This window comes from Pelobates fuscus, chromosome 13 (genome assembly GCF_036172605.1).
Source record: "Pelobates fuscus isolate aPelFus1 chromosome 13, aPelFus1.pri, whole genome shotgun sequence".
NCBI lineage: Eukaryota > Metazoa > Chordata > Amphibia > Anura > Pelobatidae > Pelobates > Pelobates fuscus.
In genome coordinates, this window is record NC_086329.1 from 36,105,659 (window position 1) to 36,129,253 (window position 23,595).

At 40.9% G+C, this 23,595-nt stretch overlaps 1 protein-coding gene across 3 annotated transcripts in view; it reads left to right on the forward strand.

Annotated features, from left to right (window-relative positions):
- The window catches only part of TUNAR (TCL1 upstream neural differentiation-associated RNA), a 32,384-nt gene extending 16,801 nt beyond the window's left edge, over positions 1–15,583 (forward strand). For all 3 annotated transcript variants that reach the window (XM_063439160.1, XM_063439159.1, XM_063439158.1), the window contains one exon: positions 15,017–15,583. In XM_063439160.1, coding sequence (XP_063295230.1) covers positions 15,053–15,202 — 150 coding nt within the window. In that variant the 5' untranslated portion in view covers positions 15,017–15,052 and the 3' untranslated portion in view covers positions 15,203–15,583. The remainder of the gene's footprint in view (positions 1–15,016) is intronic.
- The last annotated feature ends 8,012 nt before the right edge of the window (positions 15,584–23,595 follow it).

A 23,595-nucleotide genomic window follows, 5' to 3' on the forward strand; every position in this document is an offset into this window, starting at 1 on the left:
CATTTAATGCATTTTATGTTTACAGGAAAATATTATCTTTTATTCTGAATTAAAACAAAATATTTAATGTATTAGTGCCTATTTGTGCATTTTTGTTTGTAATAAGTAACTACCTCTTTATGTCTTCTACAGTCTGAAGTACTTCTTATCGACTGAAATTGTGTAGGTAATCTAGAGCAAGCATGTTTTCATGAATGTTGAAATTGTGTACAGGCACAGGGCATCTCAGGAATGCACTCTACGGTAGTTTCATACGTTCAGATTGTGTCTAGTCTTAGTAGATGGTAGATAAGTGGTGCTTGTGGTTGAACTGGGCTTAAAACGGCTGTCCCCATGGAGCAGGGTTAATTCAGGAGATTCACTGAAAAGGCATCAACTTTTACACATTCATTAAAAATTAATGCATTACAAGGTTGTATTACATGTAATTTTTTATTTTTAGCACTAATGAAAAAATGATGACAGCTTTCCTTTAAGGATTTGGTGACCTGGGAATTGATATTATGTATGGGGTCTCTTTAATTCTATTGCAGTTTGCAGTCATTAGTAAGCCTGACCACAAGGTTCCATCAATGAAAGTGGTGGAGAGAGAGATGAGCACATAAAAAAAAAAACATTTGATCTACTGCCCTAGATGCTGCTTTCTCCAAAGAAGCAATGGCAGACTTTTTACAAAATAAAACCAAATATTTTGAATAGATAATTTAAATTTTATGGGAACATATTTAGTTCAGATGCTGAAAAGAGGCTTGAGAATAATAATACAAAAAACATTTATAACTAGTGTTTTCGTTACAACAGTTATTTTTTTATATTTACAGGGAGTGCAGAATTATTAGGCAAATGAGTATTTTGACCACATCATTCTCTTTATGCATGTTGTCTTACTCCAAGCTGTATAGGCTCGAAAGCCTACTACCAATTAAACATATTAGGTGATGTGCATCTCTGTAATGAGAAGGGGTGTGGTCTAATGACATCAAAACCCTATATCAGGTGTGCATAATTATTAGGCAACTTCCTTTCCTTTGGCAAAATGGGTCAAAAGAAGGACTTGACAGGCTCAGAAAAGTCAAAAATAGTTAGATATCTTGCAGAGGGATGCAGCACTCTTAAAATTGCAAAGCTTCTGAAGCGTGATCATCGAACAATCAAGCGTTTCATTCAAAATAGTCAACAGGGTCGCAAGAAGCATGTGGAGAAACCAAGGCGCAAAATAACTGCCCATGAACTGAGAAAAGTCAAGCGTGCAGCTGCCAAGATGCCACTTGCCACCAGTTTGGCCATATTTCAGAGCTGCAACATCACTGGAGTGCCCAAAAGTACAAGGTGTGCAATACTCAGAGACATGGCCAAGGTAAGAAAGGCTGAAAGACGACCACCACTGAACAAGACACACAAGCTGAAACGTCAAGACTGGGCCAAGAAATATCTCAAGACTGATTTTTCTAAGGTTTTATGGACTGATGAAATGAGAGTGAGTCTTGATGGGCCAGATGGATGGATTGGTAAAGGGCAGAGAGCTCCAGTCCGACTCAGACGCCAGCAAGGTGGAGGTGGAGTACTGGTTTGGGCTGGTATCATCAAAGATGAGCTTGTGGGGCCTTTTCGGGTTGAGGATGGAGTCAAGCTCAACTCCCAGTCCTACTGCCAGTTTCTGGAAGACACCTTCTTCAAGCAGTGGTACAGGAAGAAGTCTGCATCCTTCAAGAAAAACATGATTTTCATGCAGGACAATGCTCCATCACACGTGTCCAAGTACTCCAAAGCGTGGCTGGCAAGAAAGGTTATAAAAGAAGAAAATCTAATGACATGGCCTCCTTGTTCACCTGATCTGAACCCCATTGAGAACCTGTGGTCCATCATCAAATGTGAGATTTACAAGGAGGGAAAACAGTACACCTCTCTGAACAGTGTCTGGGAGGCTGTGGTTGCTTCTGCACGCAATGTTGATGGTGAACAGATCAAAACACTGACAGAATCCATGGATGGCAGGCTTTTGAGTGTCCTTGCAAAGAAAGGTGGCTATATTGGTCACTGATTTGTTTTTGTTTTGTTTTTGAATGTCAGAAATGTATATTTGTGAATGTTGAGATGTTATATTGGTTTCACTGGTAAAAATAAATAATTGAAATGGGTATATATTTGTTTTTTGTTAAGTTGCCTAATAATTATGCACAGTAATAGTCACCTGCACACACAGATATCCCCCTAAAATAGCTATAACTAAAAACAAACTAAAAACTACTTCCAAAAATATTCAGCTTTGATATTAATGAGTTTTTGGGGTTCATTGAGAACATGGTTGTTGTTCAATAATAAAATTAATCCTCAAAAATACAACTTGCCTAATAATTCTGCACTCCCTGTAGAGCTTGTGAAAAATATTTTTTTTTGTTTCGGCACTTTCAAAATTCGGAACTTCGGCAATTCAGAACTTCTTCAATTCGGTTCAGTTCGGCACTTCATTTTTTAATGTAATTTTTTTTAGTTTTTTAAATTAAATGTTAATTATACGTAAACAATTAAAATATATATTTTTAAAATAGAGATAAATGCAGCAGAATTTTAATATATATGTAGACCATATAAAAATGCTAATGCACTTAAATAAAATTAATTTTACTCTGCTCTGTATTATAGAAGTGATGAATTTGTCTCACAATTACATCTGATCATTTTCTTATTGAATTGTAGCCTTATGCACTTACATGGCAATTTGTTTTCCTATTGCTATTTCCTGTTAAGAGAATGCAGAACATATATGTATATACAAAGCGTTAAGATTTCCCAATCCCTGGACAATAAGAATAAAGCAGTTCACACTCTAATTCTCCCAAATGATTCCTAACATATCTGACAGCGAAGATTTGTGGAAGGAGCTTCTGTTTGCAATTTTGTGCTTCTGGGCACCTCGTGAAAGATTTCAGAGAAATCTAATGTTAGCAGTAGCAGAAATTGATAGATTAAATCTCGAACTTGCAGCATAACCAAATCAAATATCTTTATTCCACAATCGTAAGAAAGAAAAAAAAGTGTAATTATTTTTTGTAGTAAAGGCAATGTTAAGTAATATGTGTATGTTTCACATTATAGTTATTTTAATCATTGTCTATACCTGTTTCTCATATTTTTTTATTTTTTTTTATAAATATTAGAAACTCTTTTAGTTGTTAAAAGCAGAAGTGTTAAAAAAGGCATTAAGCATACAAATACATCACTGATGCAAGCCACCGTAATGCTGTTAAGCCACCACGCCTGCCCGGCACAAATACCCTACCAAGTCCAGCTAGTCCCATAGTAGACTGCAACGAATCACACAGACTACATAGCCAAACACTACACAACGCTAAACTAACCTCACTGTGACTAACCTAACTGTTAAAATTTCCTGTTGTTCCTTATTGGAAAATGTGCTTTTTACCTCTATGCCATGTAACTACCTCTCTAAGCATATAATACCAAAGCCTGTCACCACCTGACATGGCGGCACATAATTGTTTGAAAAAGCTATGCACAACAAAATAAAGAATAAAAAAAAAAAAAAAAAAAAAGATTTCAATTAAGACAGTTTTTGGTCTTTGTTATCTACATCAAATATATCGGAGTCATATACTTCAGAGAGTAGGAGTGTATTCATTCTTAATCAAGAATACTAATGTAAAAATAGAGAGTATACAATAAGTATTTCTCTTCAAAAATTAATTTCTTAAGAATTGTAGCAATGCTTTATTATTTCACAAATATTCACCGGGCATGTTAAGGAAAAGTAAGGTAATTAGCACAGACTAAGGAAGACAGCATTTTTAAATAATTCATTTTAATCAATAAAAAAAATTGAGAAAAAATGTAATGCAGAATATTAAATATCAGATATGTTTTACGACATGTTCCTGAGTAAAAACTATGTGCAAGTATGCAAAAAGTGTTTGATTAAAAATGAAAACATGCAATTGTATACACTGATCTGTTACAACATAAAACCACTGACAGGTGAGGTGGTGAATAACATTGATTATATCGTTACAATGGCAGCTCTCAAGGGGTAGGGTACATTGGCCAGTAAATGAACAGTCAGTTCTTGCATTTCATGTGTTCGAAGCAGGACAAATGGGCAAGTGAAAAGATCTGAGTGACTGACAAGGGCCAAATAGTGATGGCTAGACGACTGGGTCAGAGAATTTCCAAAACATCAAGTTTTGTGGGGTGTCCCCAATATGCAGTGATTAGTACCTTCCAAAAGTGATGCAAGGAAGGACAACCAGTGAACTGGCGTTAGGTTCATGGGCAGGGCCGGACTGGGAGAAAAATTCGGCCCGGGCATTTTTTTATCACAGCGGCCCACTAAGAAGGGGCGGGGCAGAGGAGGTGTGTTTTGTCATCACCAATGACAAGCACGCCCCCTCTCAAAGTGAGCATGTTGGTTCAATGCTCTTCCAGGGCAGACCATGCGCAGAGCTCTGCTGAAGAGCTCTAGCATGAGAAAAAAAAAAAACTGTATTTGTTCTGCACAGCGCAAGCAAATTTAATAACATGCTTGCACTGTGTTTCCTTGCAACTTGTCTCTGGTGTCTCTATAAATGGATACCAGGAGACAAAAATGCCAGGAAAGAGTATTGTGCATGTGTTTGCAGTCTGCTTGTGGTATTGCGTGTGTGTAGAGTGAGCTGATTGTGGTGTAGTATTGTGTAATAAGGTTAGTTTTAGACATGTTGTGTCTGTGGTGTAATGTGATGCATATGTGGCTAGGGGCTGTAGAGAATGTATGTAAAGGGGATGTAGCAAGTGTGTAAATTTCTAAATAAAATTAGATCCTAAAAAAATTATATTAATTGAATATTTATTTACAGTGTGTGTATATAATGAATGCAGTGTGTGTATGAGAATGCAGTGTGTATGTATGAGAATGCAGTGTGTGTGTATGAGTGCAGTGTGTGTATGAGTGCAGTGTGTGTATGAGTGCAGTGTGTATGTATGAATGCAGTGTGTGTGTGTGTGTGTGTGTGTGTGTGTGTGTGTGATGCAGAGCCTTGGTGGGGGGTGGGCATTTTTATTTTTTAATTATTATTTTAATATATTTTTTTGTTTCATTAAAACAATTTTATTATTATTTTTTTATTTTATTATTATTTTTTATTTTATTATTATTATTTTTTTATTGTTATTAATATATATAAATTTTTTCGTCCCCCCTCCCTGCTTGCTAGCTGGCCAGGGAGGGGGGCTCTCCTTCCCTGGTGGTCCAGTGGATGGGCACTGTGTAGGAGGGGGCTGTGGGGGCTGCAGAGAGATGTTACTTACCTCTCCTGCAGCTCCTGTCAGCTCTCTCCTCCTCCGCCGGTCCGTTCAGCACCTCGGTCAGCTCCCAGTGTAAATCTCGCGAGAGCCGCGGCTCTCGCGAGATTTACACTGTGAGCTGACAGAAGAGCTGAACGGACCGGCGGAGGAGGAGAGAGCTGACAGGAGCTGCAGGAGAGGTAAGTAACATCTCTCTGCAGCCCCCACAGCCCCAGTCTGTATTATGGCAATGTAAATTGCCATAATACAGACAATTGACTCGAGTATAAGCCGAGTTGGGGTTTTTCAGCACAAAAAATGTGCTGAAAAACTCGGCTTATACTCGAGTATATACGGTACATATTATATTTGCATAAATTCTTGTCATGACTAGCATTTCATAAATAGACAAAGACAAAATACGAATACATTTGGTGCAGACAACCAGTAACCCAGCAGAGCATCAATGTTATACTTATTAGAATATTTTTCCTTTCTTTCCCCTTTCATTTTCTTTTCTTTTCCTTGCCTTTACCTTTGCTTCCCCCTTCTTTCTTTCCCTTCTCCCTTTTCTCTTCTTGTTTTGACATGTCTGATTCTACTCAGAGGGATAGTTTGTAGGCTATAGGAATACGGTGTTTTCCCAGATTAACTTGAAGAGACCATTACCATTAAATATGGGAATTTAAAAGATTAAAGTATAATGGCTTAACTAGATTAAGGTCCCTAACCAGGGAAACCATCTTTGTAAACTTTCCTTTAAATCAGGATGGAAAAAGGAGTTAGCCCGTTCAATTTCTGACGAAGATTGGACGTCCCTGTTAAGATTCACCACAAAAATCTCAAGATGTACAAAGCATATAGAACTATCATACAACTGCTTACTAGATGGTACTTATCCCCAGTCCGAATACAGCATATGTACCCAAATGTCTCTAATCGTTGTTTACGAGAATGTGGGGAGATCGGCTTACTATCACATATCTGGTGGGATTGCCAAAAAATGTATTGGGTGCGGAAAAAATGATATGATTTTATTGAATCTAATCTTTAAATCTGCATTCCCTTTTCTTTAGAGGTAGCACTATTAAATAATTATCCGATAACAATTCCCTTACAAACTAAAAGACTGATATCTTTTTTCTGTATGACTATTAAGACTTGTATTGCTAAAAACTGGAAGAGCACTGAACTTCCTACAATGCAAGGTTATTTAAAAATGCTTTAAAATATAGGTCAAATGGAATATATGGCATATTCGGCTACTAATTCTTTGTCCAAGTTCTGGAAAATCTGGGGTCCTACATTAGAGGAAAGGAAAAGAGAAGAGGATGGCTGGCTGAGAATTAAATTAAGAATAGACTTGGATAATGACACAGAGGCAGGTATTAACAGTAACATATAGGTTATTTGGAAGTAAGATGGATTTGGTTTACAATGTATCAGAATCAGTTAAATTATAAAGTCCCAGGTCTTAATCTCTAATCTTTATATTTGCTTTTAACCCTAATTGAAATGATGTATGTATGTATGTGTGTGTATATATATATGAATGTATACATGTGTGTATGTTTATTTATATATATGTATGTTTTTTTGCTTTTTTGTGTTATTTTTCTGTATTATTTTAATGTATTGTCATATTCTTGTCCTTTTTTTTATATACTCTAATAAAAATATTTGAAAACAAATTGTCAGGATCTTGTGCACTGCGCATCCAGACAGTTTAGAGGTTAGGCTCTACCACCTTTATATTAGAATTTATTAAAGATAAGGGTCTATAGTTTGCTGGATTTCTAAGAGCTTCCCATTTTTCAGTATTGGTGAAATGGAAGCTTGCACAAGTTATTTTGGTGGGCATCCCTGCTGGCCTATCTCATTGAATAGTACGGCTAGATGTGGTGTTAATTTATTATTAAATTTCTTTATAAAAATAGGTTTGAATAGCTGTCTGGTCCCAGACCCTTATTCAACTTAGATATATTAATTACATCCGTGACCTCCTGAGCCAGAAACGGTAAGTTTAGTTCCAGTACTTGTTCATCTGTTAAGTTTGGTAGCCAAATCTTTTCTAGATATTCAGCTATTTCTAAACCCCTGGATTCAAACTGGAGATTGTATAACTGAGAATAAACTTGTTAAATAAATGCTTTGTCAATTGATATTGGGAATCTGTGACTACAGCCTTCTACTATTATTTTTTGTATTCTGGCCCTTCAATTTTTCAATCTGTTAGATAGCATGTTATCAGCTTTATTGCTTTTATAACACCATTTTAGATTCAGTTTTTGTAGAGCATAGTTAACTTCAGGAATTAGAATGGCATTGATCTTATCTGTCGTTTCTGAAATCTTTGTAGTCACTTCTTTTGTAAGTGACATTTTATTTGTATTGTTTAATTTGTCCAATTCAATGTAGTAAAAAATGAAATTTAATGTAGAAATCCACACTTCTTTCTCCTGTAACTGGGTGCCCCCAACTTCACTGTCCCTGTCAGTCATTGTTATCAGCTATGTCCTTAGCAACAGACAGTCAGCATAGAGAAAACATACAGAGAAGAGGAGAAATTAAACACAGTTTCTATTTTTGTAATATTTGCCATGACGTTGCATTGTCTGAACTGGATTATAATGTAATTAGCTAAATTTTATAATCGTATTTTTATATCATATGACAAAATAAGAAGTGAAAATGCACTTACAGATTTAAAAGCTAATATAGTTCTATTTAGATAAAATCCAATCCCTGCCTAGGAATATATGGTGTCTTATATTATTAAAGTTCTTCTGTGCAGGGGACCTCCAACCAGATATGGTGGCTCAAGATGAGTTGCACCCCACCACCCCACTCACAGGCTTGTAGATGAATTGATAGTACTGTATATTTATAAAAGAACAGAAATAAAAAATTTAGTGCTCACTGATATTACTGTACACTAATAAGATAAAATGGAGAGGTATTCGCAAGTAAGGAGCAAAACGTGAGTTTTGCTCAATCTACAGCACTCAGGTGGTATTTTTTTTCCCCACCAAAGGAATTGTGTCCAGGCTCCAATGAAAAGATCAGGATGAAGTCCAAAGGTGTAATAAAATTAACTTTATCAGATGAACTAGTATTTAACCCCTTAAGGACCAAACTTCTGGAATAAAAGGGAATTATGACGTGTCAGACATGTCATGTGTCCTTAAGGGGTTAAAGGAACACTATAGTCACCTAAATTACTTTAGCTAAATAAAGCAGTTTTAGTGTATGGATCATTCCCCTGCAATTTCACTGCTCAATTCACTGTCATTTAGGAGTTAAATCACTTTGTTTCTGTTTATGCAGCCCTAGCCACACCTCCCCTGGCTATGATTGACAGAGCCTGCATGAAAACAAAACTGGTTTCACTTTCAAACAGATGTAATTTACCTTAAATAATTGTATCTCAATCTCTAAATTGAACTTTAATCACATACAGGAGGCTCTTGCAGGGTCTAGCAAGCTATTAACATAGCAGGGGATAAGAAAATTTTAATTGAACAGAACTTGCAATAAAGAAAGCCTAAATAGGGCTTTCTTTACAGGAAGTGTTTATGGAAGGCTGTGCAAGTCACATGCAGGGAGGTGTGACTAGGGTTCATAAACAAAGGGATTTAACTCCTAAATGGCAGGGGATTGAGCAGTGAGGCTGCAGGGGCATGTTCTATACACCAAAACTGCTTCATTAAGCTAAAGTTGTTCAGGTGACTATAGTGTCCCTTTAAGGTAAATAAAATAATAAAAGCAGTATAAAGCAGTAAAAAAAATCCCCAAAAAAACACTTATGCATTGTTCAGATTGCATTAGGATTTTATATTTTAATTTAAAGAATGCCACTTTGGATATCCACTTTGGATATCTTTGGGCGGGGAGATGTTAAGGACTATGCAGGCATTGTATGAACCAGATATGGCAAGTTAAAAATACATTTCTTTATGGTGGTAGGTAGGTATTATTATTTATAAAGCGTCAGCAAATTCCACAGCACTGTACAATAGTTAGAGGCATGGGATATGAGGGTCAGAGGTTAGAACCTGTAGAACATATAACAGAAAGGCTGTAAATCATCTTATATTTTAGTAACTTCAATTCTAATGTAATCATTAGGTAGATAGCACCATAATTCAACAGAGGGGTTGAATATGGTATATGGAATAGTGAGTCAGCCATATGGCTGTCAAATTGACCAGGACACCCTCGCTTATTTCATTTATAAACTAGACTCTTTCAATGTATAGTTCTTTAGATTGGGATATCAAGAACGCCACAATTGATATCCACAAATTAAATAACTAACCTGATTTTCTTTCAGAAGTGCTATACAAGTCTAGACTCTGCAGATATTCAGTTTGCTATTCTTGTACAGTCTGCTGCCTATTTGTTTTATCATTTATATTTTGTTATGATTTTGACTAACACAATGCAAGTCTTTGTCTCCATTTAAGTGTTTTCTGTCTCTGATTTTTGGTTCATGTGCTGATCATTCACTTGGCGGAGAGAGGCCTTGCAATTCTGACAGTGTGACCTTGGAAATGGGTCTGTTTGATCAAGATTAGTTCAATGTCTGTCTACTTATAGGGTCTATCTAGATCCTGTGAGCATAGTGTATAGAAGAGTCTTATCTGATTAATTTAATGATAATGCAGTGGTCAGAATGGCCCAACAAAATAATTGTTCCAAGTCTGGAGAAGTGTGTTGTCCATGAGCCCAGTCGACTCTGGGTGGCAGTTTGAGCCGGTTGCAATATGCAACTTTGTTGCTGATTCCATCTTTAAGGAACATGGCATCCAGTCAAGAGAATTATACTTCATTAATCTCACATTCACCACCTAGATGTGAGTATCAGTCTGCTAGATGTCTCCTTTTACATTACATGTACTTAGTGTATCCTCAATGCACTCTTATCATTGCCCTTGAAGAAGCCTAGAATTATTCACTGAGCATTAAATATGCGCTGCGAGAGATGTCTCGTTCTGTTAAACCAAGTGCTTCTACTATGTGATCATTGAGCTTTGCTTTGTATTTGTGAATGCAAACCTAGCAGATTCCTCTTCCTAATTTGACTATGTCAGTAACGGAGATTGAGCATCAATGTTATGACTGAATAACAAATTATATCTTCTATGCATCAAAGAAAAGAGCAACATTTCCAAAAGAGGTTTTTTTTTTGTTTGGGTTCTGCACAGAGTTTGCTCTATTTGTGTGTTTTTTTTTATTTTCTGTTAGTAATTCTATTAAATAAACACTTTAGAGTTAGGAATAAAAAAGATGTATGTGTTACTCTTACCCCACGCCAGGGCCGGACTGGCCCACCCGGATACCGGGAAATTTCCCGGTGGGCCGCGGCACCTGGGGGCTGCACTGACCATGTATGTGCCACCGGGTGGCTGGTCCGGTAGCCTCGCCGGTCCGGCGGCACTCCTGTCAGGCTGTCACTAGTGCTGACTCGCTGGGGGCTGAAGGAGGAGGGAGGAGCATGTCTCCCTCGCGGTTTCCACAATTCCCAGCACAGAAACCGTGAGGGAGCATGGTAGAGAGACATGCTCCTCCCTCCTCCTTCAGCCCCCAGCGAGTCAGCACTAGTGACAGCCTGACAGGAGTGCCGCCGGACCGGCGAGGCTGCCACCCGGTCCGGCGGCTCCAGCAAAAAACCCTACTCACTACTCGCAGGTAAATGGGAGGGGAAGACGGGAATAAAGGGACACAAGGGGAGGGGGCAAATAAAACTGAGGGGCACAGGGAAAGGATGGGGGAAAACCTATGGGGTTTTGCGTGACGCTGGATGTCCTTGTACAAAGTGTGAGGATGTCCAGCCTCGTTTCACAGGGTTAAACTCTGCTATACTTAAGGAAGCGCCTCTAATGGCTATGTGGTAGAAAGCCACCAGAGGCAGTCTTAACACTGCAATGTAAATATTGCAGTTTCTCCAAAATGGCAATGTTTTACATTGCAGGGTTAAGGGAACAGGGACACTGCACCCAGACAACTTCAATGAGATGTAGTGGTCTGGGTGTCTATAGTGTCCTCTTCACTATTTTTGCAGTAGGATTCGAAGCCTGTAAAATTATAATTTTTTTAAAAAACTACTTTTAAACGTTAAAAAAAAAAAAAAAACTGGAAAAATAAATTTCACTTAAAAAAAGCACACTGGTGCAAAAATGTATCAAATGAACCTTCTATGTTGCAAAGCTGTTTCTGCTTTAAGAAGTGGTCATGGTGGTAGGAGACTGCATGTGTAGCATTTCTGTGTGAAACGCCGCATATACTGAGATATTTGCACTTTTATGCTGGGGTAAGGTCAGGGCCGGACTGGGGATACAAAGCAGCCCTGGGAAAAAAAATCTATGCCAGCCCCATAAGTCATTGCGCCATATATTGTCGCATGTAATATGTAAGGCTATGTCTTGCCACCCCAGATGATTGAGTAATTATATATATATACACACACATATATTGCTTTTTCTAATATAATATATTGGTCCTTTCAGAGTAAAACATTTAATTATACAGTAAGCATACTCACATGCAGACACAGACAATCTCACTGACACACACATTGATACACAGCCTCTTGGACAAACAATTTCACTAATATACATAAGCTCATTGACATAAAAACACAAGCTCACTCACTAGCAGACACACACACACATGCAAGCAAGCAAACTCACTAGCAGGCGCACACACACACAGCTTAATGTAGTGGTTCTGGTGTCTATAGCCTGTCCCTGCAGGCTTTTGAATGTAAACACTGACTTTTCAGAGAAAAGGCAGTGTTTACATTGCTTCCTAGTGACACCTCTAGTGACAGACACTCAGACGGTCACTAGAGGCGCTTCCTGTGTCAGTGCGGATTGGCTGAGATCATCAAGCTTGATGATCTCAGTCATAGAGGCAGAGACCAGCATGACGTTGGAAAAAAAAAAGTGAGTAAAACACTATTTTTACAAACACACACAGACACTACGACTGACACACACACACCATGACAGACATACACACACCATGACACAGACAGACACACACACACACACACACAGCATGACACAGACACACACACAGCATGACACACACACACACACAGCATGACACAGAAACACACACAGCGTGACACAGACAGACACACACACAGCATGACACAGACAGACACACTCCCACTGACATACATACTTGTTGTTACCTGTGTGGGTGGGTGGGCAGACTGATAGGTGCCCCTCCCCTTCTGTGCCCTATTTTGCCCCCTGTCCTCCTGTGTGCTTTTTAGCCCCTTCCCCTCCTGTGCCCTTATGTAGCACCCTCCCTTCCTGTGCCCTCTTTAGCCCCCTCCCGTGCCCTCTTTAGCCACCTCCCCTTCCTGTGACCTCTTAGCCCCCTCCCCTCCCCTCCTGTGCCCTTTGTTACCCCCCCTCCCCTTCCTGTGACCTCTTAGCCCCCTCCCCTCCTGTGCCCTTTACTACCCCCCCTTCCCTTCCTGTGACCTCTTTGCCCCCTCCCCTCCTGTGCCCTTTGTTACCCCCCTCCCCTCCTGTGCCCTTTGTTACCCTCCACCCCCCCTTCCTGTGACCTTTGTTACCCCCCCACCCCATCCCCTCCCCTCCTGTGCCCTTTGTTACCCCCTCCCCTCCTGTGCCCTTTGTTACCCCCCACCCTCCCCTTCCTGTGACCTTTGTTACCCCCCCACCCCCTCCCCTCCCCTCCTGTGCCCTTTGTTACCCCCCTCCCCTCCTGTGCCCTTTGTTACCCCCCCCTCCCCTCCTGTGCCCTTTGTTACCCCCCCACCCCATCCCCTCCCCTCCTGTGCCCTTTGTTACCCCCCTCCCCTCCTGTGCCCTTTGTTACCCCTCTCCCCTCCTGTGCCCTTTGTTACCGCCCTCCCCTCCTGTGCCCTTTGTTACCCCCCCACCCCATCCCCTCCCCTACTGTGCCCTTTGTTACCCCCCCTCCCCTCCTGTGCCCTTTGTTACCCCCACCCTCCCCTCCTGTGCCCTTTGTTACCCCCCACCCTCCCCTTCCTGTGACCTTTGTTACTCCCCCACCCCCTCCCCTGCTCACCTTCCAGCCCAGCCAGCCTTCCTGAAGCTCTCCTTGCGGCCGCAGGGGAAGCTCTTCTGGCGGCCGCTGGGGGAGCAGGCTGTTCTGTCTCTGCTCCCCCTCCCTCGCGCGCAGCTTAATGAGACCGGGGTCGGAATATGACGTCATATTCCGGCGCCGGTCTCTTTCTAGCGCGTGAGGGAGGGGGAGCAGAGACAGAACAGCCTGCTTCCCCTGCGGCCGCAAGGAGAGCTTCCCCTGCGGCCGCCATCCAGCCGCAGGACACCCACATTTCTCCCCGGCCCCAGGTGCCGACGGCCCACCGGGAAATTTCCCGGTATCCCGGTGGGCCAGTCCGGCCCTGGGTAAGGTGTACATGGTACATGTGACACATGGATAAAATACGTCTGTCATCAGAGCGCACTACACTCTGGTGACAGATGTCCCTTTCCTCCCTTGTTTGAGCCTCTGTGATCTTAAATTGCTGTTTCCCTCTCTCTGTCTCCTTCCCTGTGTCCAACCTCACTCCCTACCTTGCTGCCTCTGAGATCCTGCGTTCCCTCAAAGTCGGTAAAATAGGCCAGTCAAATGCTTCTCTATAAGAAGCATTTGATTGGACCACAAGCTGGCAGCAGTGACATAGATGGAGGCATAGAAACCAGGACAGGGAGTTTTGCTTGCTGCTGGATTCCAGGTAAGTATGTAATACCAGTACCAAGATTTAACTTGCCACAGTGTCCTTCATCAACCATTGTTGATTTAGATGTGCAAAATAAGGATAACTTTACCCTCTCCAATATTTTAATATAAAATGTGTTGTGCCATAAAAAAATTCCCCTCTGACATCACTTGCAAACCTCACAATCCAATCACAGCCACGGGTGCCCAAAGGTTACAGCTATGCATACTATGTGTGTTCATGGGGCTGATCAGTGGTGTGGGCGGCAAAAAGGTAGGACATGGCTTGTTTAGAATAGAATAGGCAGTGAGCATGCTGTGTGTGATGTAAGCAAGCAGTCCGTGCCCTGGTAGTAAGCTGTTTGTGATGAGATCTGTCCATGTGTATATATTGACTCATCATTTTAATGATGTCACATGGTGCATATTACGTGTACCATAGGTTTGGGGGGGAAATAAGATTCTGTACTTAGGGAAACTTTTAATTTACTCTTAACCCCTTTAGTCTGTGCTTCTATTTCTTTAATAGGAAAATGGACTGAAGATGTATATATAGTAACTCAAAGTGTAATTTGTTGCTTCATCTACATTCAGTATGCAGCAGGAGTTGTGGACTGTCAATAAATTACATGGTGGTAACTGTGTATATTAAATTGTATTTCATACATGTATTTTTTTGTATTTTCATTGTACAAAGCGACACTGAGCTATATTTGTAAGCACATGTTCACATTACTAGTGATGGATACATTTTTAGATTGATGATGTAATCCCCTAGTTTTAGGACAAATTGTCACAGCAGTCATCCCTATGTCATCTTCTATGCCACAAAAACAAGAGGTCCACCTTTTCTCTTCAGTATTGTCTGGGCTATCCACTCATTTATCTGAGAAATAAACTCACATTTACATAGAGACATGTTTTCACATTTTATTTTATTATATCCAATGCTTATGGAAAGTGCTTGCAGACAATTAAAATGTTTAATGGAGATTTTTTGTAATTTTAGGTTAGACAGAGGAGTACATTGGATTTCCCGACCAAGATGGTAATCACTGGTGGAAATGATGAAGAAGACAAAAACAGTGAAGAGAAGGAAAGTAAAGAAGAAACCATTCTGGCAATGCTTGGAATTATTGGGACTATACTCAACTTAATTGTTATTATTTTTGTCTACATTTATACAACATTGTAAAGCGCAGGAAAAAAAAAACAACTATTCCACATTTTTTTTTCAACAACAGCATAATGGACAGAAACTAGCTAATCGACGAGGGTGTGGAATGCAGCAAAACACCGCTTTACTGCATAGACAAGGACTAATGGTTGGTGACTGCAAACACAATAAACTTAAGAAAAGCAATGCTGGACATATTGTCTGTTATTACCATTGTATTTATCACAATTATTCTATGATACATCATGGATCGGATCATTTATACCGGAACATGTGTCCTACACAAATAACATCACAATTCTGTCACTTAAACTTGTTACGTATTTTGTTCATATATGGCCACGTGAACGATATTTAAGATTTGCCATAACAATTTAATAAATTTACAATTTATTTTAATTCTGATTTTGCTTGTTATTATGCATGTTTTTTTTTTTTGTTTCCGTTTTATAAACTGTATATTTTAAGGTTGAATACTATATTAAAAATAAATAAATAATAATAAAAAAAATGAATAATAAAAATATATATATATATATATTGGCAAAATCACTTAAGCATTATAACCACTATATTTGGTTATATAGTGGGATTTGTCAAGTCCTGGTCAAATGTCCAAGTGGGCTTAATATAAAACTTTATACTGCTTCTGAATATTAAACATCACACTGTACTTAACGAGTTTCACACCTAATATGTTGCATACTAATTAGCAACCATCGTGTAGTCATTTTGAGGAAGCTTTGCATTCAGTCACTCAGTTCCATTTCTAGTGGACATGTTTATAGAATTAATATATATTATAATCAAAATGTATCCATTCAGATAATTGTATCGATATTGTGCAAGAATTATTTTAAACCAAGGTTTTCCTAATACCTTCATTCAAGACAATGAAAAATAAAATATAGAATTCATTTTTATAATTGTTGCAATCAGTTACTGACAAGCCAGTAATCACTAAAATGACTATGGCTAATGTTAGCCTTTTATGTCCTTATAGAGGTGGATGTTACACATCTGTGACACCCTGTGACAAAGCTCCCGTACTCCAACTAAGTACCTCCATCAAGTCAGCTTCCCAGCTGCTATTAGGGACCCTGGAACGCTTTAGACCCCGTTGACGAAGCTTGACTCTGGTTGCTGAGGACTTCTTCCACCCTGAACTGGGCTGCAGCAATCTCCTTCCATGGCAGGGATCTTTTGCCTCTTCAGTTCCTCTCCCTGCCAGGTATCAACACCACTGCCTACACTGTGATCAGCGACTGCCTTTACAAAGGTACTTGTTGCTTTCAGGTCTAGCTCTTTAACTTGTACCTGGATCCAGGGACCAAGCAGCCAGCCAACATTTCCGAAGACTCTGTTACTGGGATCTCTGCATAACAAACTAGAACACACAGTTTCAGATGGAACCAGCACACAATACTTTAGTTTGAACAATGACTAGCCTTTCCTGACTTGTCCTTAAGCATGGTGAAAACAATAACTATATATAAACAAACATACATACCTTGAAAAATAAACAACGTAATAATACTTAATTTATATAATACAATCACAACTTTCCAAACTTTGGAAAAACACAGGTATACAGATGCAACTAGTCAGTTTTTTGCACATACCCAATTTGCATAGTGTGATAATACAAATCAATGCATTTTCCAGTTTAACCAACAGATGGCAATGGAGAGATATCACAAGTCTGGAAAAATACCCATCTGAATGGCCTTTGTAATTGTCTCCCCAAAACAGAACCCCATTCCAGGCCAAGGCTCATAGTCAGTGGGAAGGAGGCTGACCTGCAGTCAACTCCAAGTGCCAAGGTAATGGAAGATTCCATTACACACTCTCCTCTATTCTGCCAAGGAACACTTCACCAAGCAGGACAAGCTTCTCAGTGACATTTACATGGTGGCGTCGTTGCTAGCTGCATTGTTAAGGAAGTTACCATAGCAACCACAGCACATGCGCTGTGGTTGCTATGAGTTGAGAGCAGAAGAACCACATGTGGGAGATTTTTTCTGCTCTCCCTTATCAATCAATTCTTTTGGTATTGAGTATATGACGAAAAATCGAATGACAGGTGGGAGAAAAACCTATTTTTTTTTTTTTTAATTCTTTATTTTTGTGTGCAGGATAAATGTTACAAACATGCCAATGATGCCCCGACAGCGGTCACTGACTATTATTGGTTAACAGAGATATGACATTACTGCACAATTTTTGTTTTTAGCATACAAGCGTGACTTGGAGTGATACAATAGGAAATGAAAAATTCAACATATGACATAAACGGTTATAAGCCCAACAGAGCAGTCTTATTGATTAAGTTAGGAACATGTCTGCGCGTCTAATACAAATGACTTATGATTTAAGAGGTACGTGTCAAGTTACTAGAGGATTGCTGTAAGCATTTTCACTAAAACAGAACACTATGTGTCTCGTTATCTAACTGTTGAGTAGCATATTGTTCTGCGCGTAAAAGTAGGTCTATTCTACATCTAGTCTGGAATGACATAATACCTAAACCCTTGTACATCATGTGATTGTGTGCAGGTTGAGTTCTGAGTGTCAATGGTGATTATTGCCGCAATTATTAACATGGGGGTGTATTCAGCTACCTGACCACACAGACCTGCTGCATTCTATTAGTAACTACAGGCTCATTGCTGAACTCGTCTTCTAAGGAGCAACGTGGGTCCCCGTTATGTCTGGGTGGAGCGTTCCAGTAGTAGCGGAAAAGTTAATGAGGAACTTACATATAGATACGTCGAGACATGAAGCTTAGGTGGAGTTTTGGTCTGACAGCGCTGTCGTATAGGGAGTGATGCCCCTGTTACCCTGGGGTAGGGGGGGGTGGTATGGATTGGGGTCAGCCTATTGTCAGTCGTTGTGGTGTCCTGCGTCAGTGCGGGGAGGTCCTCTAAGTCCGGTGTCTGGGCCTTTTCTTCTGTCATGTTAGGGGTATCTGTAATCATACTTAACTAACAACTGTACTCTACTGTAAAGTCTAGGGCAAAAGAATATTGTCCCGGATGTGAGAAAGAAGAAAAAAAAAAAATAAATAAAAATAAATAAAATAAATAAAAAAAATTGACAAATTGCATTGTTATTCCCGCAATGTTAGCGTCCCGGAGGAGGGAAGAGAAAAAGATGGAGAAAATTGCATTGTAAATCCCAAGTTCTCTTCAGGTTGCTCCTGTGGCTGGAAGCGTTCCAGGTGGGCGTCGAGGTACAAAAGCTGGAGCTTCAGCGTTGCCCCAGTGTGGAGGCTGCGTGGGGTTCGGCGGGGGCTGTGGTGCGGTAAGTGAGTCCAGAGGGAGGTCTAGTGACCTCAGGGTTCTCTCAGCCTCCTGCATATTGCGTATGGTGTGTGTGGCGTCGCCCTTGGTGATCTGCAGGGTATGGTTCGGGCCCCAGCGGTACATGATTAGCTTTGTTCTCAGGAGGGAGGTGAATTGTTGTAGGGATTTCCTCCAGGCCATGGTGGCTCCCGAGAGGTCTGGGTAGAAAGTGAGATTCATTTCCTCGAAGGGGTAAGTCGGGTGTTCACGGACCGCTGTAAGTACCGCAGCCCTGTCTCTCAGGTTCTGGAACTGCGCGATAACGTCCCGTGTGGCCGAAGGTGGGGCTTTAGGAGATTTAGGGATGCGGAATATGCCGTCGAGAGCCACTGCTTTGGTTAGTTTCGGGGTGAGCAACGCTGTCAGTAGCCTTCTAATTAGGTGAGGTAGCTCAGCGTCTGGTATGTGATCCGCTATGCCCCTGATCTTTAGGTGTCTCAGGCGGCGTTTGTCCTCCAGTGAGGCGAGTTGCAATACATGCATTTGGTGTTGCTTCCTGAGTTCCTGAACCTCTTGCTGCAGGACCTTGATTTGGCCTTTCTGGGTGTCCGCAGATATTTCCACCGCTCCCAATCGTCCATTCAGTCCCTGCAGGGTTTCTCTGAGGGAGGCCACATCGGCCGCGATTTTCTGGTGGTGATCTGCCATTAAATCTCGTATTGCCTCCATGCTTACCGGTGTGTGGGAGGTAGCAGGTAGCTTTTGTTGTGTCCGGGCTGGCAGTGGCTGTGGCTGGGCCTGTGTGGTGTCCCCCTCCGCTTCATCCGACGTGTCTTCATAAAAATCGGAGCAGCCGCCGTGGAGGGACACCATCTTAGAATTCGTGGCTTCTGAAGCCTGCCGCCAGAGCTCTCCTATATTCATGCCTTGCCTCGGTTTTTCAGGCTTTAATTTTTTAGTTTTCCTACCCATGACGGCTCGATATGTGACTGGCACTGTGAGTGGATACTCTGCAGGAAAGCCCCCAGGCCCTGGAGTCTCGGGGCGTATTAGGCCGCAGTTTGGTGCCGCGGTTCAGCGTACTTGCCGGGTTCGAGAGTGGTATCAACCTGTGCGGTATTGCTCTGGTAAGACCCCTGGAGCGTTACTATTGTCGGATGGGGCTTAGTTGGGGGGATGTTTGACGGATTCGGGTTGTGTGTTGAGGAGCTCTCGTTAATGGCGTCCGTTCTAGTCGGCTGGCAAGCCCCGCCCCCAGAAAAAACTATTTTTAAATCTACCAATCTTTACATTTGCTAACAAATCTTCTATTACAATGCATAGATAGTATTTAATGCTCTTTTAAAAGAGCATAAGTTATACTTGGCATGACAATAACCCTTTCAAAAACAAAGACAAGCTCTTAATACATCTTATTGAGAAAAATACATTTATTCTATATTTAAATATATTTAAAGACTAAACCCTATCTATAAACATTAAGTTTTCCATACATAGCTAAGACAAGTGGATAGTCACGTGTATGAAAACACTAAGGTCTTCATTTCCTAAAAGGATAATTATAGTAAACTGAACATAGCCAGGCTAGAGATTGTATCCAATTCAGCTATGTTTGCTACCTTTTGCCATTCAGTTGCTCAGACAACTGCAGGTGAAGTAGGCATTCATTGAAGAAATCTGACATTGTGTTATTTGCTATGGTCACAAAATGCCTTCTTGTCCAATTTGCAAAAGGCAAAAACTAAGTGGTGGTTGGTATCAATAAGGATAATATGAGTAGTGTGCAGATATTAAAGACAAGGGTTGACCTTGGAAATTTGTCTGCATTTCGAAATCACAACCATCTACCGCCTTTAGGTAGTAACAAAGCTCAACAGTTTGTTTTTACTGGCAAGTATGAAATCAAGTCCTATATGAGCAAACTGATTAGGAATGTAATATAACTTTTCACTTAGAATATATACCTGACCCCGTGAAACTTCCTGTGGCATGCATTTTTTTTTAGTTAAAAGACAGCTCCCACGATAATTTTCACTAGGCAGTGCTGGCATATTTACTTTTTATAAACATCAGAGCATTTTAAATAAAATTTATGTGACCAAGGGGATGCGTCATTGAACCTCTGGATACGTTTTGTTTCTAGGCAAATAAAGAGCTTAGTCATTGGTTGCAGGGCCGGCGATTCCTATAGGCCAACTAGGCGGCCGCCTAGGGCGCTGCTTAAAGGGGGGGCACTGACAGGAGCTTTACTGCTCTGCTCGTTTGGCCACCCCTCTATGTTTGAATAATTATACAAATCGTGCCGCTGGTCATGTTACCGGGCGCTAGGGAGCACTTACATGGTGTCACATCCTGTTCCTGTTGCAGATCATTTCTACCTTGGCTTCTGGTATCCAGTACTCTTTTTACAATTCTTGTTTCGTTTTTCTTGGTTTTTCTGGTTTTCTATTCTATGTCTGGTTTTCTGGGTTTATTCATTTACTCCGTTACTGGAATTCCCAGTCTCCTGGATGTAATTTTAGTCATGCATACCTAGGCAGTTAGGACCCACCTTAATTGGAGTACTTTGGCGCAGTGGTGGGCTGCATACATCTTGACCATTTATGTATGTCTAAATCTCAAATGTATAGTACTTATTTATTTCTCCTCTTGTTTTGCCTTGTATCGCTTGTCTTGTTTTATTTTGTATTCTATTTCCAGTTCATGTACAGTCCTGTCCTGCCCTGCCCTGTCCATGTCCTGTTCTTGTTTCCCTCATGTATTGTGTGCATGTTCTGGGTTCTGCTTTCTGTCCTTTTCAGGGTTCTTCTAGTCTTGTCTTGTTATCTTGTTTGGTGCCTGTTCTAGTCTTACCTTGTTTCTAGTACTGGATACATATTTGCAATATATCAAGCTCCTGGGATCTTCAGAAGCTGCATCAGGGCCCTGGTATGTGGTCGCACAAACCCTGGTGTTACCCTGCACCAGGCCCTCATAGTTCATTTCCACACTGTGACTCCTACCATCATCAGGCATACAGGGGTCCCGGGTCTCCGGACCGCCACCTGCGACACATGGCTGCTAAATAGCGCCCGATGTAACACTGGTCCGACGGCATCCACTTCAGCCTGCTCAGCCTGCACCCCCATAAGTGGTGCGGCAAAATATTTTTTGCCTAGGGCGGCAAAATCCTTGCACCGGCCCTGATTGGTTGAAATGTTCTTGAAAGACTGGCATACAAATTATAACAGTGAATAAGGTTTTTTTTTCTGGGTTTTCTGAGTTGTCTCCTCTCCTGGTACTGAGCATTCTTGCACCATCACTCAGTGTCCAGCTCTGATGCCCCAGTTCTTGATTCAGGAAGGTACACTGAACCACAGGCAGACAACCCTTTGGTAGCACTGTGCCAAAGTAAAGTTTTGAAGTCTCTTTGGGTGCCGACCCCATTATTTAGTAATTAACTGTGATGATTCTGTGGGAATTGTAATACTCTTGCAATACTTTTTTTATTGGCCCACCAGGCATCACTGCTGCCTTCCTATCTTGTGCATTAAAAACTAGGAAATGGTCGAAAAAGATTAAGATGGTGGCATTAAAGTTATGAAAGGCACACTAAAGGTAGGTAGACGGAAATGGCAGTTTCCAAAGGGGCACTTAAGGTAAGAAATTGGAATTATAGTTAGAAAGTGCAAATAATTGTACCAAGCGTGAAATTAAGGTTAAGATTTATCGAGGCAAGAGAATGAATGGAGTATGGTGTGGGTATTTCACTGGTTATCTCCCCACCCTGTGTTTATTCAACCAAAGTGTTGCTCAGTCTATCTATATTATACATTTTCAAATGGATAAGAGCACACAATAGAAATTGTTAAACAAACAAACAAACAAACAAACGTCTCCTCAGTGTGTCTCTTTTGCTCAAAAGAATCACCAATCAATCTATCTCTAGAGCCGACCCATGCAAAAGAGTGGAACAGTGATGATGAGGATAAATAAGTCAGGAAACATGAGAAAGAGCTTCTGAGAAGTATATCTTTATTTAGCTTCTTCCCCGGCTGCAACACATTAAGCGGACATCAAGCGGCCAGTTTTTGAAAAATACGTACACAATGATTCTGAAAGTGACAGAGCCATGTTTTTGTTGTAGGCATTGTCCCGATTGACCTATTTTTTCAAAGGGGGGGGGGGAGGGGAGGGGAGGAGGTTCTTCCTGTTCAATCTTTTTTATATCCTGCCTGACTCAGAAGAAACAAAAGATAGTTTTGAAATTACTTTATAGACAATACACAACACGCAACACCGTTATCAACCAAATGGTTGGCACACAAGGCTGTTATGAGGGGTCTTCTCATTCCCCAAGAAATTCCCTAGTCTACAACAGACTTGCACGCTTTCCAACAGGGAACTATTCACATACCTGAGAATTAAAAATATTGTACACGATCTTAAGGGACCAACCTTGATAGGTAACTTTGAGCGCCTGTGCGCGGGAGGGAAGCTTAGTGGGAAACCACTATCAGTCTGTTACAGAGCACCCCAGGACGCTCAGAGACCCATAAAATTCACATACATGATTAACTGGGAGTCGGAGCTCCAAAAGGAATTCACTACATATCAATGGAGACAAGCATTAATACAAACAAAGAAAACAGCCAGGGGCATAGACCACCTAGAGGTGACATATAAAGTGTGGATGAGGTGGAACCTGACCCCCCAGAGGCTCTCACGTATCTATGCTAACTTGACCCATGGGTGCTGGAGATGTGGGGACGAGCTGGGATCGATTAGCCACGAGTTTGCAAAACACTCCACCCTTTCTGGGCACAAATCAAAGATATGTTCCTCACCATGACAGGGCAAGACCTACCAGTACACATTGAATCCCACATCTTACATATATTTCTGAAAATAATAAACAAAGCGGAAAGATCAGCAATCATACATATAATGATAGCTGCAAAAAGCAGCATTGCATTCTCTTGGAAAAATAAGCAGGCCCGACCACTGTCCTTGGTCCTGGAAAAACTCACTAGGACCAGGATATATGAAGAAATGGCTCATTGACTGAATAACAAAAACCATGTCTGTGAACAAATCAGGGCAAAGTGGAATTCAGTCATGGAAACTTATGGGAAAGGGGAAGGCGAT